At 37.1% G+C, this 16,082-nt stretch overlaps 1 protein-coding gene across 9 annotated transcripts in view; it reads left to right on the top strand.

Annotated features, from left to right (window-relative positions):
• ENTREP2 (endosomal transmembrane epsin interactor 2) overlaps window positions 1-16,082 on the top strand; it is an 86,337-nt gene that overhangs the window by 33,491 nt on the left and 36,764 nt on the right. For all 9 annotated transcript variants that reach the window (XM_077785880.2, XM_085588689.1, XM_077785879.2 and 6 more), the window contains exon 2: window positions 1,945-2,001. In XM_077785880.2, the coding sequence (XP_077642006.2) occupies window positions 1,945-2,001 (57 nt within the window). The remainder of the gene's footprint in view (window positions 1-1,944; window positions 2,002-16,082) is intronic.

Genomic DNA, 16,082 nt, shown 5'->3' with positions numbered 1-16,082 from the left:
GAGGGATCAGCTCCCTTCTTGCACCTTCTGTAATGCCACAAATAAGACAAGAGGAGTAGAGGTTTAATTCATGGAAGGGAGGACACAGTAAATGAAAGTAAAGATTTGCTACTCATAGGTAGTGCACTACAGTATCTTGGCTCTGACCAGGTGACTTGGTGAATAATGATTTACCTACAAATATTTTATCTATTAATACATGCTCTGGTTTGGAATGCAATTTCTTACTTTTCCTAAAGGGGTTTCTTTAATAACCTCACAATTTTAGCCAGCCCATTTTTTTAATTGAGAGCATGTTGCTGTCTAGCCAGCAGATGAACTAACTAACCTTGTCATTTTACCTTCTGAGTGCAGTTCCACATTACAGGATTATCAGCCCAGAGCCAAGTTGTCATACAGTAATAATAAGCTAACATAGCTGTGTGAGCACATTTAATTAACAGCAAAGATGGAATTCTCGACTTTTCCTTCACTTGGCCAACATCCAGAAGTGTGTGACTTCTCTGCTGTAGGAAATGCTGTAGAATACAAAATATGCACATTTGCATGTAGGCATTATCTGGACAGTCTTTGATATCCATATGCTGGTCTTGGTTCATTTTTACTGTGCATTTATCTCCCAGCTATTGCATTTGTACATCATTTAGAAACTAACACTGAGGTTTCACAAAAAAAACCTAAATTGAGGGGTCTTTTTTTAATGGCACAGCTACTAAAGAAAATACCAAAATGCACATTTTCCACATGTTGACTTTCTAAATAAGTTTTTCAACATCTGCTGCAGCACTGTTGTCAGATTGTGAGATATGCTTGAAACATGCTCACAGTGAGAGTGTCCACGAACTGAGCACTCCACAGTGCACCTGCTCCAGATGACCAACAGCTCCTTCTCCACATTCCTGCCAAGCATCCCTGGACTGGATTGTTTCCAGCCTGGTTCCCAGTACAGGGTACACAGTTTCTGCAGTGGCTAGATGTAGATGCATTTTTATTTATTATGCTCTGCTATTTTTACACCCAAAAGATTGTTAGGAAAGCAGGATGGAGTGGGAAAGGTGACTAGCTAACTATCTAAGTTATTGTTACGCAGAGTCTTTGCACAAGCTGCGGTGAAAAAAATGATTCTTGAAATAAATATATTGTGCATTCTTTTCTCTGCATTTTATTTTATTAACTTTACTATTTTTGTAATTCAGTAATGAAAAGGCTCCTCTCAATTTTTTTTTCTCCCACACCAGGGTTGATATCCCTCACCCCATTTCTTGTTTCTTTCTCCATTTTTAATTACATGTAAAGCTTATGGCATCTCAACTGTCATTTGCATGTTATTTAAAAATATCTAAGATTAGCTTAGATGAATAAAGGTCTGAATCCTGCTTGCTTTTGGTTTGTAGTATAGAGAGTAATGTATCTGTATGCTAAATCCAAGTTTTAATGAATGTATGGGTCCTCTCTCAAACATACGATCAAGTGGGGAGGTTGTTTGGGTGGGTGAAACAGAACAAAAAACCCTTCTGCTAATTTATCTGGATTCCTGGATGATTTTGTGATTGTTCTGTCACTACTCCCCTTTTTTAGCTAATTTTCAATTGTGATATAAAATCACAAGAAAATTTGCCCTAAACATTTGTTCTCCTTTGGTATTGATAGAACTGGGACTGGGAGAGAAGAAATGTTTTAATGACTTCTTATGATCTGATCACAGCTGAGTGAATCTGGCAGCAGGACTGAAATTTGTTTAAAAACAGCTTAGTACTAGTTCTGTTTATTTTTTATTGAGAATAAAATGGAAAGCATTTTATTTTTAGTATTTGGTTTCCAGCATTCTGGAAATACATATCATGACTGTGCATGAACTTCATCTTATTACCTACTTATATACCTGTTTTTAATGACACTGGTATAACCCTCATGGCTCTTTAGTAACTCTGCTCTCTGTTCCAGGTGCTGTTGTCAGGATTGATCGGTGTTGTTTCATGGAAGAGGCCCCTGTCCCTTGTGGTGAGCAACTCCCAGTGCTTTTGTCTTTATAGAGAAGCCTGATGGTCTCTGGGGATGATTTTCAGCGTTGTTGTGTGTCCTGATCTTTATAAACACTTACTACAAAAAGTTTGAAACCTTTGAAGTTGTAATGTGTAAACCATGTGGGTGAAAATCGTAATTTTCTACTGACTCATAAACAGATTGTTGGTCTGCTTGTACCTTTGCATATAACTTATTTGCCAAAAAATGCACAGCAGAGCAATCTTTTTAGCAGGTATCTGAATAGAAAAAAGCCCATTGCTAATTAGTAGTTGTTTGTCTTCATCTGCAGAAAGATTTTCAGCTACATTATAATTTCTGTTGTGAGATTCATGTAGTTACTTAATACTGAACAGTAATCCATTCTTTGTGTGTGCATGCTAATGGAGTTTCAGTTAGCCCATTAATGTAAAGCAGAATTAGATGGAAATCAAGCTTATTAAAAACAGGTGATGACTGTGTCAATAAGGATGTGTTAGCAGGTAAACATTGCCTCTGAAACAGTGTGCATGTGTAGCAGAGTAACACAAAACATTTTTAACATAGTACTGAAGATAGTCCCTGGAATAAAAATCATAATGGACAGTACAAAATAGAGAATTTTGCACTGATAAGAATAAGTTTGATTAGAACTTCAGGTATATTTTTCATATTATAAACTCAGACAGTAGGCAGAGCTCACATCATTGGAATAAATAATATTCACACATCAGAAATGTTATCCATGCCTGTTGAGACTTGTCTTCTGTGATTCCTGAACACTCACTTGCATGTTGTAAATTCAGCTGGGCTTTCTAATATCGACTCATTCACTGAAATGTAAATAGGCAGTTGTGGTCAGTGTAATTCAAGGAACTAAAGATAAAAGCGAGGCAACAGTAATGGTAACATTGATGTTTGCAGAACAGCTCATCTTCCTAAAATCTGCTCTAGGAAATGATTTATTTCCAAGAGAAAGCTTGATGCTCTTGTGTTAGATCCTGATCTTCTGCATTGTTGGTGATACAACCATCAGCTGAAGAATGGGGAAGGGATGGTGTTTTTCACTTCTGTGTGTGCCTAAGCTGTGTGGTGATTTTACAGTGGCTACATAATGTCCTGTTTTCCTTGCTGAGTTGTAAATACCTTTGAGCAGTTGGATCCCACGTGTGCAGGATGACTGTTCTGATTAGCAGTCAATAATGTGTAACTTTACAACCTCCAAACAACCACCAACATGCTAATGAGCCATGTTTCTCCTGATCTGTTTATACATCACATATGCCAAATGCATATGGTCAATAATTGCCTTTTAACCTATTTTATAGTACTGTAAGTAGCTAGACAATCAGTTACAATATGTGTCTTTTTTGTTGCAGTGTGTTGAAGAATCTGGCATTGCCAAGAGTGATAGCAGAAAGATAGATAAATAGCTTTATCATTTGAAGCTATGAATAAAGTTAAATAAAATTAAACTATGCAACATATGTGACGTCCCGAAAACTGGTGAAACTGTGATATTTTAAGGTGCCAGTTTTCTGAATATCTTGGATTTGTGACTAAAGCTGGTTTATAATAACCAGTGTTTTGACTACTGCTGAGCAGCACTTGTGCAGCATCAAAGCTTTCTGGTTTTCTCACACAGCATCACTTGCTTTGGCTTTTTCCTTCCTCTTTCCTTTGCTTATTAAACAATCTTTATCTCCTTCCACAAGTTGTTGGTTTGTTTGGTTTTTTTTTTTTTTTTTTTCATTTGGGCTTTTCTAATTCCCTTCCAGTCCTGCTGCAAGGCACCAGTGAGTGGGTGGCTGTGTGGTGCTTTCCTGCTGGCCAGGGTCAGCCCCCCACCCTGCTGGATGTGCCTTGCTCAGCACTGTAATCATACAGGCTTTCCCCACAGATGCAGGGTCTTTTCTTTGCCAATGTATTCTTTTCTGCAGGCAAAAAGAGGAAATTGAAGGAGTATCAAACAGAAATAGCTCATCAACCATTAATTTCTGGCTGTATCATACTAGAAGTGTGTTATGTAGTATTGGTGTAGAAATGAGCATGTTGTTGCATAGTTTAACATTTTGGAACCAAAGTCAAAACTGAGAGTAGTTGTGTATTTATAAGCTATTAGTATGAATGCTGTTTTGTATTCTGCATTCGGTTAAAAGATTTACAAATGTGTATGTACTAAGGACATTTTACTCCAATATTAATATGCAGAAATTTAGAAGTTCTCCTGCTAAAGTGTCTTTGAAAATCTTAATTATCTGGAAAATTCACCAGATTTTTTGTTAGTTTATCTGAATTATCTTGGCCATCTCCTAGCTGTCAGTTTCTTATGTTGCCAAAATGCTTTATACATACAAGGAATCAGTGTGTGTTATCAAACCTGTATTTACATTTACCAGAGGAAACACTCAGGCAAAGGAGATATTTAAATTGTTCACACATTGATTTTGAACAGTATTTTCTGTATATTTCATATGTTTCCTCATTAAGCTTTCTCTGTTTTCATTTTGAAATCACATAGTATTGGTAGTGCTTTCAGAAAATCTCTCAAGGGTCCCTTTTTTGGAAACCAAGTGTTGGCTGTGTCACTACCACTGCTTAGTGTTAAAATGCAGTGTTAAAGTAGGAATTTGTTTCCTCATGGTTTATGGAAGTGTCTGAAAACTGGGAGAGAGCTTGTGAAGCACCTGAGGAATTACCTTGTAAAAAAACTTAATTTTGTGGGGTCAGATTATTTTTCTGTTACAATCTAATCTATGGTAATTGCAAATCTGTTTTTGCTAAGGAGATTAATTCAGTATCTGAATTGAGTTGAAAGCTTCTCTGTTGCCATCTGGCACTTGGGTGACCCCAGAAAAATATTTTTACATTTCTAACTGACAGTTTTTACAATAAAATGATAGATTTAGTATTTTTTTTTCAATGAAGAAAAATGTTTCTTAATGTCTGTGAATGTCAATGAGCACAAGGTAATACTACCTACTAATAAATGATCTTGATTACTCAGAATAGCTATTTAAAAACATTTACTATGAAATGTGCATTCCAGATCCTGTTCTGTGCACCAGTGAACATGGAAATTAGTGTGTATATAACTCAATGTGTTGTCCCTTCAAATGAACCATTACTTCAAGCCTTTTTTGTGTTTGATAAGCACATAGGATTTTCTTCATTTTAGAAAAATAAGAGAAGCTGTCCTAAATAGCTGCAGTTCAACCTGCATATCAGACAAAAGGATGAACTGCTAAGCAAAGTCTCAGGCTGCACCCATGGTAAGACTCAGTTAAATACAAAAACTGACTTTTTAAGAAAATATTCAACTTGGGTCAGCTTGGTAGTTGTTGCGAAATTAGAGATTTCTCTTTCTAGAATTCCAGTGAAAAACTTGAATTAGTTGAAATTCAGACTGAATATTTTTTTTTCTGTAAAAATCATTAGAGGAATATCTACATTGAAAAGAGAAATTACTAACAATTTTAAATCATTACATTCACATATACTCTTGCCCCATAAGATGCATGAATATATAAAACTGGTCCAAATGTTTTCCCTCTTGATTATCTCCTCTCACTAAATATTGTTGCAGACTGCAGCAGGAATAACCAAACTTCAGGAAACAGATGAAACCTAAAATGTATAGAAATAGTGTACTAGTATATATATAGTATATTAGTATATATATATATATATATAGTGTATTAGTGTATTATAAAACAGTAAGTTTAAGTTTGCTATATTCTGCTCAGTGAGGTGGAGTGTTGACATGTTCCTGGCTCTGCTGCTTAACCTGAGCATCTAGAGCAGCTTTAGGGGTGTGAGACAAGTATTTTCAAACTCTTTTAAGAGAATGTACAGCTTCCTTTTTGGTGAAATCTGAGAGAAATATTTGAATTTTAAAAAAGAAAATGTGATTGTCCTCCCTCCAGTACCCACCCTCAAGCAGAGATTTGGTGTTAGGTTCCTGGAATAAAAAGATGATTTCTGTAGTGGAGAGGCAATGTCAGCATAAACAGGTCAGGACTGCAGGAGAAGAGCAAGTGAACGAATGCACAGCGTGGGAGAAGAGCAGAGTGAGAGGCAGCCATCCCCTCGTGTGTCACTGCTGACTTTGATACCTGTGTGATGTTGAGAGGAGCTGCAGAACATCCCTGTGCCTTAACAGATCCCTTGATCACTCTGCACTATCATTTCAGCATGAGTATTCTTTGAATTCCTTGATCAAAATGTTCATTAGGAACCCTGCTATTAGACAAACACTTGTCTTTGAGGCTGAAGCATTAGTTTAAAAGTGAACAAAACACTGGGTGAAAACAAGAGCATCTTTTATAGCTGTGCTTTTCAGTTTCTGGTGAGCTGGGCAGGGGTTGAGGGCTGGGTATTGCTGCTTTCCAAAGAAGCTTGGGAGGCTGCAATAACTTCTGTTTGGAAAGCAAATCCAGTGCTGGTTCAAAAAGTAGCTCTTCAGATATAAAGCTGTAAATTTTGATCAGAGCTGATGTGAGCCCAGGGCTTGGAATTGAGAGCAGAGTGTTTGTCTTTGACCTTTTTTCTGGGAGCATGGAAGGAAACCAACCCAAATTCAGAGGAGCTGAATACTAAATCAGGGGGAAGAGAATTGTGGAGGACTGGGACAGGAAGGAGAAATTGAAATGTGAATCTGGCAACGTGAGGAAGATCGACATCAAAAGATTTAAGAAGAATAGCACCTAGATGACCAGAAAGAAGCTTCCCAAAACCATGTCAGTAAGAAATCATACAGTAGGATCTGTGATGTTTCAGAGATTCAGTGCCACAAGCATCATAAATAACTGAATTGCAATAGATTTGTATCTCAGTTCTGAATGCTTTCAGTGAAGAAAGTGTAGGCTGTAAATAGTATTTTCCTATACTTGGGGACATAGTTAAGTTTTTCTTTGCCTCTTGCCTTCCTGTTCTCCCTTCCCTGAAGGTTAGTTGTATAAAGCACTAACGTGGCTGTACTGCACTGGTCACCAAAGTGCATCATCTGTCTGCACACTGCTGCAGCATGGCTGGAGTTGTGCTAAAAATCTGTGAGACGGGATCTAGAAGTGAGGTTAGTGTATTTAGTGGTAACATCAGTTTGAAAGTAGATTTAAAGTATGTTTTTGTTTTATTGAAGCTGCTTCTCTTTTATATTTGTTTCAAAGTGATGTCCTGAGAGGTCTTTTCCCAATGTATGAGCTGTTGAGTTAGGCAATGAAATAATGTCTCTTGTTGGATTGAGTTGGGAGTCTGAAAAGTGTGGTCTTCAAAACTTGCAACTTGAATTTGTGTAAACTCCGAGTACATTTATGTTCCAATTTTTTTTGCAGGTAAGTTAATATATCCATTTAGCTTTTAAAATGTGCACTGCCTATTGATTTCTTTTTAACTTAGATTGCTGATTCCCTTCTATCTTCTTTAATACCATGAAACAACCGACAGAAAAACCTAGCCCCGGTGCACTTTCATTAGAATAGACCTGACAGAAGAGGAAGAGGGGGAAAAAATGGAGAATGACCCAGTAAAGTTGTGAACTGGGTGAGAAAGAAACAACACTTGAGATGGAAACAGAGGAAGTGAATCAGGGAAATCTTTGCAGTGAGGCATAAAAGATGCCACAGGGTGTAGCATCTCTTTAGAATGAACATGCTGAGTCCCCTTTAACATCTCAACACTTCTTAAAGCTTTCTCTTGCCTCGGTCTCTGTCTGCATCTCTCTGATACCCTTTTGACCAGGGCTGCCTGTTCCCAACTACCACTGGCTGTCACTCACATGAGAATCCAGACTCCTCTGCTGAGCATTCATGTGCTAATTAATTACCCCCAGTGGAAGAGTTTAAAAAGACCACAAGCAGCTTTTCCTGAAGAGCAGACAAACCCTGCTGGGGCATAGCACTTGTCCCTTCCTAAAGAAGCACTGGATAATTACCCTAAAACAGCCCCTGCTCCTCCCCATGTGCTGCCATAGCATCCTGTTGCCATGGCAGCAGCTCCTGTCCTAGGAGACTGTCACAGTTCCAGTCCCAGTGCTGCTGCTGCTGCTTGCAATGAAGAGTGTGCTGTGGGTGCTGCATTCACCTCTCTTCAGCCCATCAGTAATTCCCTTGTTCTCACACGCTTTCTAAATATATCTGCTGATGGTTCTTTCATCTCATCTTCTCCATCTTTTAGAAATGCAGGCTGCATCCCATCTGCTCTTGGAGTTCTTGGCAGCCTTTGCACAGTGTAATTTCTTCAACTCTTTCTTGGCAAGAGTCTGGTTTGCTTCAGCATTTCTTCTTCCTCCTTGGTAAATGAATCTCGTGTCATGTATCACTGGGTCTGGCTAGTTGGGCAACAAGGGAGCTATTTGTTAAACTTTGTATTTTGTTTTTAAATGGTGAGGCAACACTAGCTTCAAAAAGTTATTCAAGACAAGCTAAGCTGCATTTGAAATGTTTTTAAAAGTAGAATAAATATTTGTATGAACTAATATAAGGTATTTTGAGGTGTGATGGAGTTGGGAATGGATACCTCATTCTTTGTGCTCACATACTCAAAACTCATGTGATTTTAGTTTTATTTGTGTGACAGATGGAAAGAAACACACTGTTACCAAAAGTGAATCTAATTATCCTGTGCTTGTTGAAGAAAAGTAGTTTAATTTCAGTGGGATTTACTTGCCAGGTAAATCGCAGTTTAGATCCTGAGCTAGATGTGTGTGATTGAGTGTTTGGGTTTCCTTACTACAAATACTATAAAACCTGCAACAGCATTATGGATTAAGTCCTACTTCAGATATATGAGGAAAGGTCTTTGAAATCCTAAAGTTCATTTACTGATGGATCTCCATCAAATTATTAATGTGAGTCTTTGGAGATGTGTGTGCAATTTTTCTTGAAATGGCCAAAAGTGTAGTGAGTTTACATTACAATTGAATTGGTGCTGCCAATTTATTTAGCTGCTGCCCACGTTGAAGCCTTGCTCAGAAACTGATGCTGAAAATGCTCATGTGCTCTTGATGGGAGATCAGCACTTGTGGCTCCTGACCCTGCTCACCTGGCAGAATTTTCCTCCTTGGTGATGAAAGTCAGACTTCTGGTGTGCAAGGGCTCAGAGAGAGCAGGCAGTTGTTAATTAATGAGAATAATTGCAAGTGAGTAGTTAATTGCTATTAATACATTGGGAAAGACAGACGTGAAATATCGGTGAGTGTGACCTTTACATCCTGCTTCTGTCTCATTACGCTGCTGCCAGGAAGGGCTGCTTGCACAGATTTGATGCCTGTCCTTGTCAGCAGGACAACACGAGCCTTTATTTCCTCAGGGAATCCTGCTGCAGATGTTGTGGAAGGTTAATTTATTTGGAGTAGCATTTCACTGACACGTGCATGGAGGTGAATCCTTCCTGCAATGTGACACTTGCAAAAAGTCATGTATTGTTTAGGTGAATGAACCCATTAGGAGTTGCTATGGAAATATAAATTCAGTCTTATGTAGATTTTCTTAAAAGTTATTAGACTACTCGCGTTGTTGGAGAAAATATATTAATTTTTATTTACTGATTTATCTGTTTTGTTTAAATATAGACTGTTTCATACAAAGCTAATTTAGAAAAATGTTGTCTTTCCTAGTGTCCTAAGTGTCTAAAGACCCTAAATATCAGCTTTCTTTTCCTGTTCTGCTCTTGTTGAACATTTTTGAGACACAGTGTATTATTTGTTAATTTTTAAAAAGTTTCAATTTTTACTTCCTTGGAGGGTGTGTTGGAAGGAAAAATTAAACTAATATGACTGAGGTAGTTGCAAATTTTAGATCTGGCTTATGTGGTCAAAATTCTATTCAGAAAGCATAATATTTGAAGTTCTTATTATCACACTGTTTATCAACTTCTCTTTTTCCACCTGACTGTACAGCTGAAACAGTTGTTTTTGAAACATTTCAAATTGACAACATTTTGAGCAGCATTAAAATAGGTTTGTGCTGATTTCTTTCTCCTTCAAAATAATACTTTCACTTAAATTTCATGTGCATGGATTTTTTATTTAGGGGAGCAGTGGTGCATAAATGTAAATGTCAGTGATAAAAGTTAGACAATACAACTACTATAATAATTTGTCCAAATGACTTATTTTGACTGTACATAAAGTAAAATTATATGATTATATGATATAATTTATAATAATAAGTATGACAAGGTTGCACTGTTGCAGTATTAGCTACAGCTCATTGAAGGATTCCTTTTGAGTGCTTATTTGCATGTAGCAAAGTTCAGATTAGCCTCTTTAGCATATTAGCTGGCAACTCCCCATTGTCCTTCTAATAGATTATTAGACAAAACCTAAACTTGTTCTCGGCTATGAAACTAATTACCTGCAAACTATTTTTGTTACAATTACTGTTAGAAGTGTGTCACATTATTTGAATACTTCAAGAGATAGCTTGAATTTTATCTGAAAAGAAAAGGGTATAGCTCCTCTTGTTTCTCTTTTATATATGGCAGTAGTCTGCAGGCTGCTTGATGGTCCTTCTGGGTCCCTTCCAACTCAGAATATTCTGTGATACAGAAAGGTGTAGAAGCTAAAAGAGTTAATTGGAATAGAGAGAGCAGAAATTAGTAGATGCTTAAATATCTACTTTTGACAAATTTCTGGATAATGTTTCTGAGCTGAGAGCACAAGTCTTTACTACTAAATCAGGCCCCCTCTTACACTTTCCTAAAAAGTACTACAATAAATAATGTAATTGATGGAGCTGTAACAGAGCACTACAGAAACAACAAACACTATTGCTGTGTGTAGAATGTGACAGTGCTGCACTCATTGTGGTCTTAGTCTTTTAATCTGATCCCACTTGAAGAACTTAACTGTAGGCCCATTGCTTCTACTGACAGGGAATTTCTTGGAGGTATTGAATATATCTTATATATCTTCAATATAAATTGCATCTTTGCATTTGTCTGTTGCTCTGCTCCTGTATACAGAGCCAAGGTTGCATTTTGGATTCCAGGGTTCTTGAAAAGCCTTGGCAGCAGCTACCAAACCCCTCACTTTATTGATGATGTTGTTGTTTGCTGCACAGTGAAACAGGAGGAAACCATAGTACTCCTGGTCTTTAAATATGTGTTGTTCTGTGTGATGCAAATTCTGCTGCAAACACCCAATGCCCCTCTCTGTTGTCCAGGGGCTGTTACCAACATTCCCTTCATTATCCAAAGCTGACTCCTGCTGGAAGCCGATTGCTGCTCTGACAGGAGATTAAATACAGTCACAGGGAGGCATCATTTTTTCTTGTAAATCAAAACCAGTAGCATTGTTTATAATCTTAAATATAATCATATTTGAAGTTAGACTTTCCACGGAATATTTTAATAAAAATATAGAAATGAAGATACAACTAAGCAATAAATAATAAATTAATTAAATTCCAAGATCTAGCTGAATGAAAGAAAGTTAATAGGGCCATAAGAGAGTTAGTAAAATCACATACATCAAGTTCAGAAGTTTTCATCTGAACTATTTAGCTTTGAAATTAGAAATAGTCACATGGATTTTAATATTTATACTGAAGTTTCAGCTTTCCTTTACAAAGTTAAATAGCCTCACTGGAGTCAAAAGGAATTTAATCTGGGGAATATGTAATTTAATTTAATAATAACAGGACTTGAACAGACTGATATAATTTAGAATAAAACAGGATATTATTTATGGTTCCTAACATAAAAACATTAAAATCTTTAGCCTGATGCTATGCCACACTACAGGGAATTTTTCTGCATATTTAATATAGAATGTTGCTTTAGACTTAGAGAAAATATTTTTGTTCAAAGCTTTATTTTAATTTAGGCAAGAAACATGGAATAATGAATTAGATCTGAAATGCCAACACTTTTCATCCTGTCTCTTCTTGGCAAGCATTGAGAAATCATGAAAAAGAAATCTATTATGAGGCAAATAATGGGAAGATAAATTTTGTTGTTTCTTATACACTTGCAAACCATGAGTCAAGAGTGTTGATTTGAGTGCCATTTCCGTTTAGTAAGTTTTTAAAATGGGCTTATTTAAAATTTCTATTTTAATTTTTTTTATTTAGAAATTAAAATGTTTTAAAAATTCTATGTTTTATCTGTTTAAACCTGTACTATATAATGAGCATTTAGCTTCTGGCTGTACCCGCGATAATCTTGCATTAACTTAGTCCTGGCAGTTTCTGATCTCAGTGCTTCATAGCTCTTGGTGGTGATCAATTTTCAGGTTTGCTTCTGGTGTTTAACCTTCTGCACCTCTGTCAGGGAAACTATAAATTCTGTAGCATAAATAACAATAAATGTTACTGTCTGCAGTTCATGTAAGACAAAGTTCTGTGAGCAAGATACCTTGGAGCAAGTTTTTAATCTACTTACACAGTAGTTTATAGAGACAAGCATGTTTACCTCTGGCTATTCTTGCTGTTTCACAAATAAGAAATGTGTATGTTAAAAGGAATGTATTTTAAATCTCATTGAATATATCCACACATATTTAATGTGATTTGAAAGAAGCCTATAGTATCTCTTATCAAACTACAGTGTCTCAAAAAATTGCTTTCTGCAAACAATTTCAGTGTAGACCAAAGTTCATTCAAGGAGATTTTCTGACCTTTCAGGAGCTGCAGGACAGGAATTAACAGGAAATGCACACAGGCACAGTATTACAGGTGCAGAGGATTGGCAGATTGACAGAAGCCAGCCTATCATGGCAATGCCTGGTTTTAATCAAAGTGCCCTGCACAGAAGAGTTGAGTAATATACTTAATCAGCACAGAGGGTAACGTTTTGTCTCACTGTTCATGTCTTGACTATCAAACCACTGCAAACCACCAGGAGAAGTAGTGGTTGAAAAGCCAGCAATGAAAAAGCAGTCCTGTTTCATATATATCTCCAAAATGAAAGTGTGAGGAATGAAATAAAATGCTGTTTTTAGAAATATGGTTCAATGTGATACAATATTTACATTTCTTTTGGAGGACTTCAATTATTTTGCATGTAGAAACTTCTTCCTGCTTGTAATAGTAAGTATTTCTTCAAATTATAATATGTGCTGTTCCTTTTTACTGTGCTCTCAATGTGTATATATGCAGTAGTGAGTGGGTGGTTTGGGTCACTTAATCCTCATCAGAAATACTGGCAAAACAGGGCTCAATATGAACTTGTGAAAGTCATAGAAATCCTAGAATGGGTTGGGTTGTGTTGGGAGAGACGTCACCTTGTTCCACCCCCTGCCATGGGCAGGGACAGCTTCCATTAGACCAGATTGCTCAGATCCATCCAGCCTGGCCTAGAAAACTTCCAGGGATGGGGCATGTTCCTCAGCCTCCTGGCCACACTCCTCGTGATGCAGCCCAGGACAGAGTTGGCTGCAGACACACATGGTCAGGTCATGCTTCTCATCCACCAACACCTCAAGTCCTCTTCAGAGCTGCTCTCGCTGCATTTTTTAATTGGAAGCTGTATACGGGCAGAAACCTAAATTGTTAATGTCTTATGTTGCTGGTCACAAACTGCAGTGTGTGCTAAAGTTGGTTCATTTGTTTTTCCCCTTTTTACCTCCTATCAATTCAAGAACAAATTGTGAAAGTGACAGTAGGGGCAAGAAGGTGCTTTGAACTATCTCAAGGATTAAAGCTTTTGGGTTTTCAGGTAATACAGTTTTAACAGTGCCTTTGGGAAAGAAGATGAAAGGAATTCTACAATTTATGGTAAAACAAAAAAAGATTAAATTACTTGAGGCCAGTTATGAAAAAAAAGGAATATTGAGAGGCAAAATTGAAAGTGACAGAGGGCAGAGAATATATCAGCTTCTGTAAATCCCTTTGATTTTTTTGGTGGTATCCATAAAATGAAGATGATCTACTTCAGGACATTCTGAAGGCAGGTGTATGGTTGTATCTACATTTAAGAAATGTGAGGGAAAAAATGTTCTCAAATAATCTGAGAATATTAATAGTTTTCTGAAAGGTCAAGTTATACTCAAGAGAGAACTACAAGCAACTTCCTTTATAGTGGAAAGATAATATAACCTGTTAGTGCATAATTTTTTTGAGTTGTTTTTTGTTTCAGTATGGAAGGGCACTTTTTCTGTGCTCTCCCTTGCAAGGCATAGAGGGTACTGATATTTCCATTCTGTGCAGATGTGTGTGGTGTATTGGGACTACAAAGATGCAGACTCACTCTTTATATGCTGTGTAGTTCCCAGAAATGGAGTAAAAAGAGGAACCTTGTGTGGGTCCATGTGCAGATGACATCTCACATAGTGAGTTGTTACATAATTTTAAATCATTGCATCCAGACTGTTTAGCTTTGTAGAATTTGTATAGGACCATGGTAACATTTACATAGGAAGTCTATTAACATTTCTTCCTTGGAGTCTGTAGTATAGAATATAAGCTTTGACTTCTCCAATTAGTTCTGCTACTACCAAATCATAATAAATCCATGGGCTTTGCTTTTTGTTCATGTGTTAGTTCTTGGTGACTTTTGGAGCTTCATGGCATTAATGCTTCTTGCTGAATTCTAAGAATATTTTATCTTGTTTATATGTTGTAACTAGAAAAGTGAAGAACATAATATTGCAGTTTTAAATCAGCATTAGGATGTCATAGCCCTTCAATATCTGACCTTTCTGTATTTACTTCAGTGTAAGTTTTTGCCCTTGATCATTGGGTTGACTGTGCCTTATACTGTTTCCTTATAGCTTCATACTGCTCCTTCCATTATGTCACACTAAGCTCTCAGAGCAAATGTATTGTTTGGTAGCTCTCTTTCTGAGGAAAATTTTAGTGTGGAAATTAGCCATACTTGACTTCATAAATAATGTATATCTAACTTCATCTGCAGTGTTTTATAGTGTAATGTTGGGTCTCCATCAAAATACACAATGGCCAATCTTTCATAGAGTTGCAGACGTGTTTATTTTTACTGCTGCACCTGTGCCAGTGTTAGAAAAGACTGATTTGTGATAAAAAAATGAAGCTCATTGAACATGTTTTTTAATGCCTGTAAATATGGTTATTGATACTTTTGTGCCTCATTTTCTCTGTTGCGGCTTCCAGCATGTTGGTAAACTTTACCTCTGAAGCTGTGGTAACAGAGTACCAGGTGTGTCCCACCCCATCAGTAGAAAGCTTTTTTTGGTATTTAGCTGAGAAGCATTAAGGAAAGAGATTGGATATTCTTCAATTCCTTTTATTAGGATCTTTGTGCTCTGCAAGAGGCAAGGTAGTTTCAAAAGACTTACAAAGGATGTGAATTTCCCCCTTTAGCTCCATGTCCAGATTAGGTAGTTCTTTGCCTGGGACATTAAGAAATGAGGCATAAAATAGCAAAATTGGGAAGACAAGTGTGACAGAGAACCTCAGTATTTGATATCATGTGGTGATTGCCGCTTTGAAATGCAACTCCTAAACAGAATGTGAGGCATAGACCCACCGAGATGAACAGGAATTCTGAGAGCCTGTTTCATGTCCCTCTTGTCTGCCAGTGACAAGAGGAAGAGGTTACCTTGGAAACACCAATAGAGGTTTCTTCATTAATGAATGCTGATATGGAATAATGCAAAAAATTGATAAACCTGGTGTATGTGACAGTCCTTGTTGTCAGCTGTGATGCTTGGAAGACTCTGAAGCTGGCAACTAAAGTTTGTAACACAGCTTCTGTCCTTTGTTAATACTATGGAGGTTATGGGGTTTTGTCCAAAAGCACTAGAAAAAAAAATATACAGCCATTTTGGATTTAAGGTTGTCAAAAATATTCCTCGCACATGCACTGAGAAAACATGTTGTGAGAACAGTGAAGGGCTGTAAACTGTGAGCATGCATATGGAAAAGAGATGCAACAGAATTTCTTACTAATTTCATATAATACCCTCACACTCCTGTTGAGTTATGGCAATGTCAACGCAGAGTATTTAAGGTGGCCACACATCAGGCACACATTTGTTCTTGGCCTCTCACTGTTTATGCCATTCCCTGTATGTTGAGATTTGTCTGCATGGATTGCACCACGTTTTTGTACAGTTAAAGCAGTAAAATGATAATTAAATGATGGAATCAGGTTAATGCTTG

Source organism: Lonchura striata, chromosome 10 (genome assembly GCF_050655825.1).
Source record: "Lonchura striata isolate lonStrDom1 chromosome 10, ASM5065582v1, whole genome shotgun sequence".
NCBI lineage: Eukaryota > Metazoa > Chordata > Aves > Passeriformes > Estrildidae > Lonchura > Lonchura striata.
The sequence above is the reverse complement of the archived record's forward strand: the minus strand, read 5'-3'. Positions and strand labels throughout refer to the sequence as shown.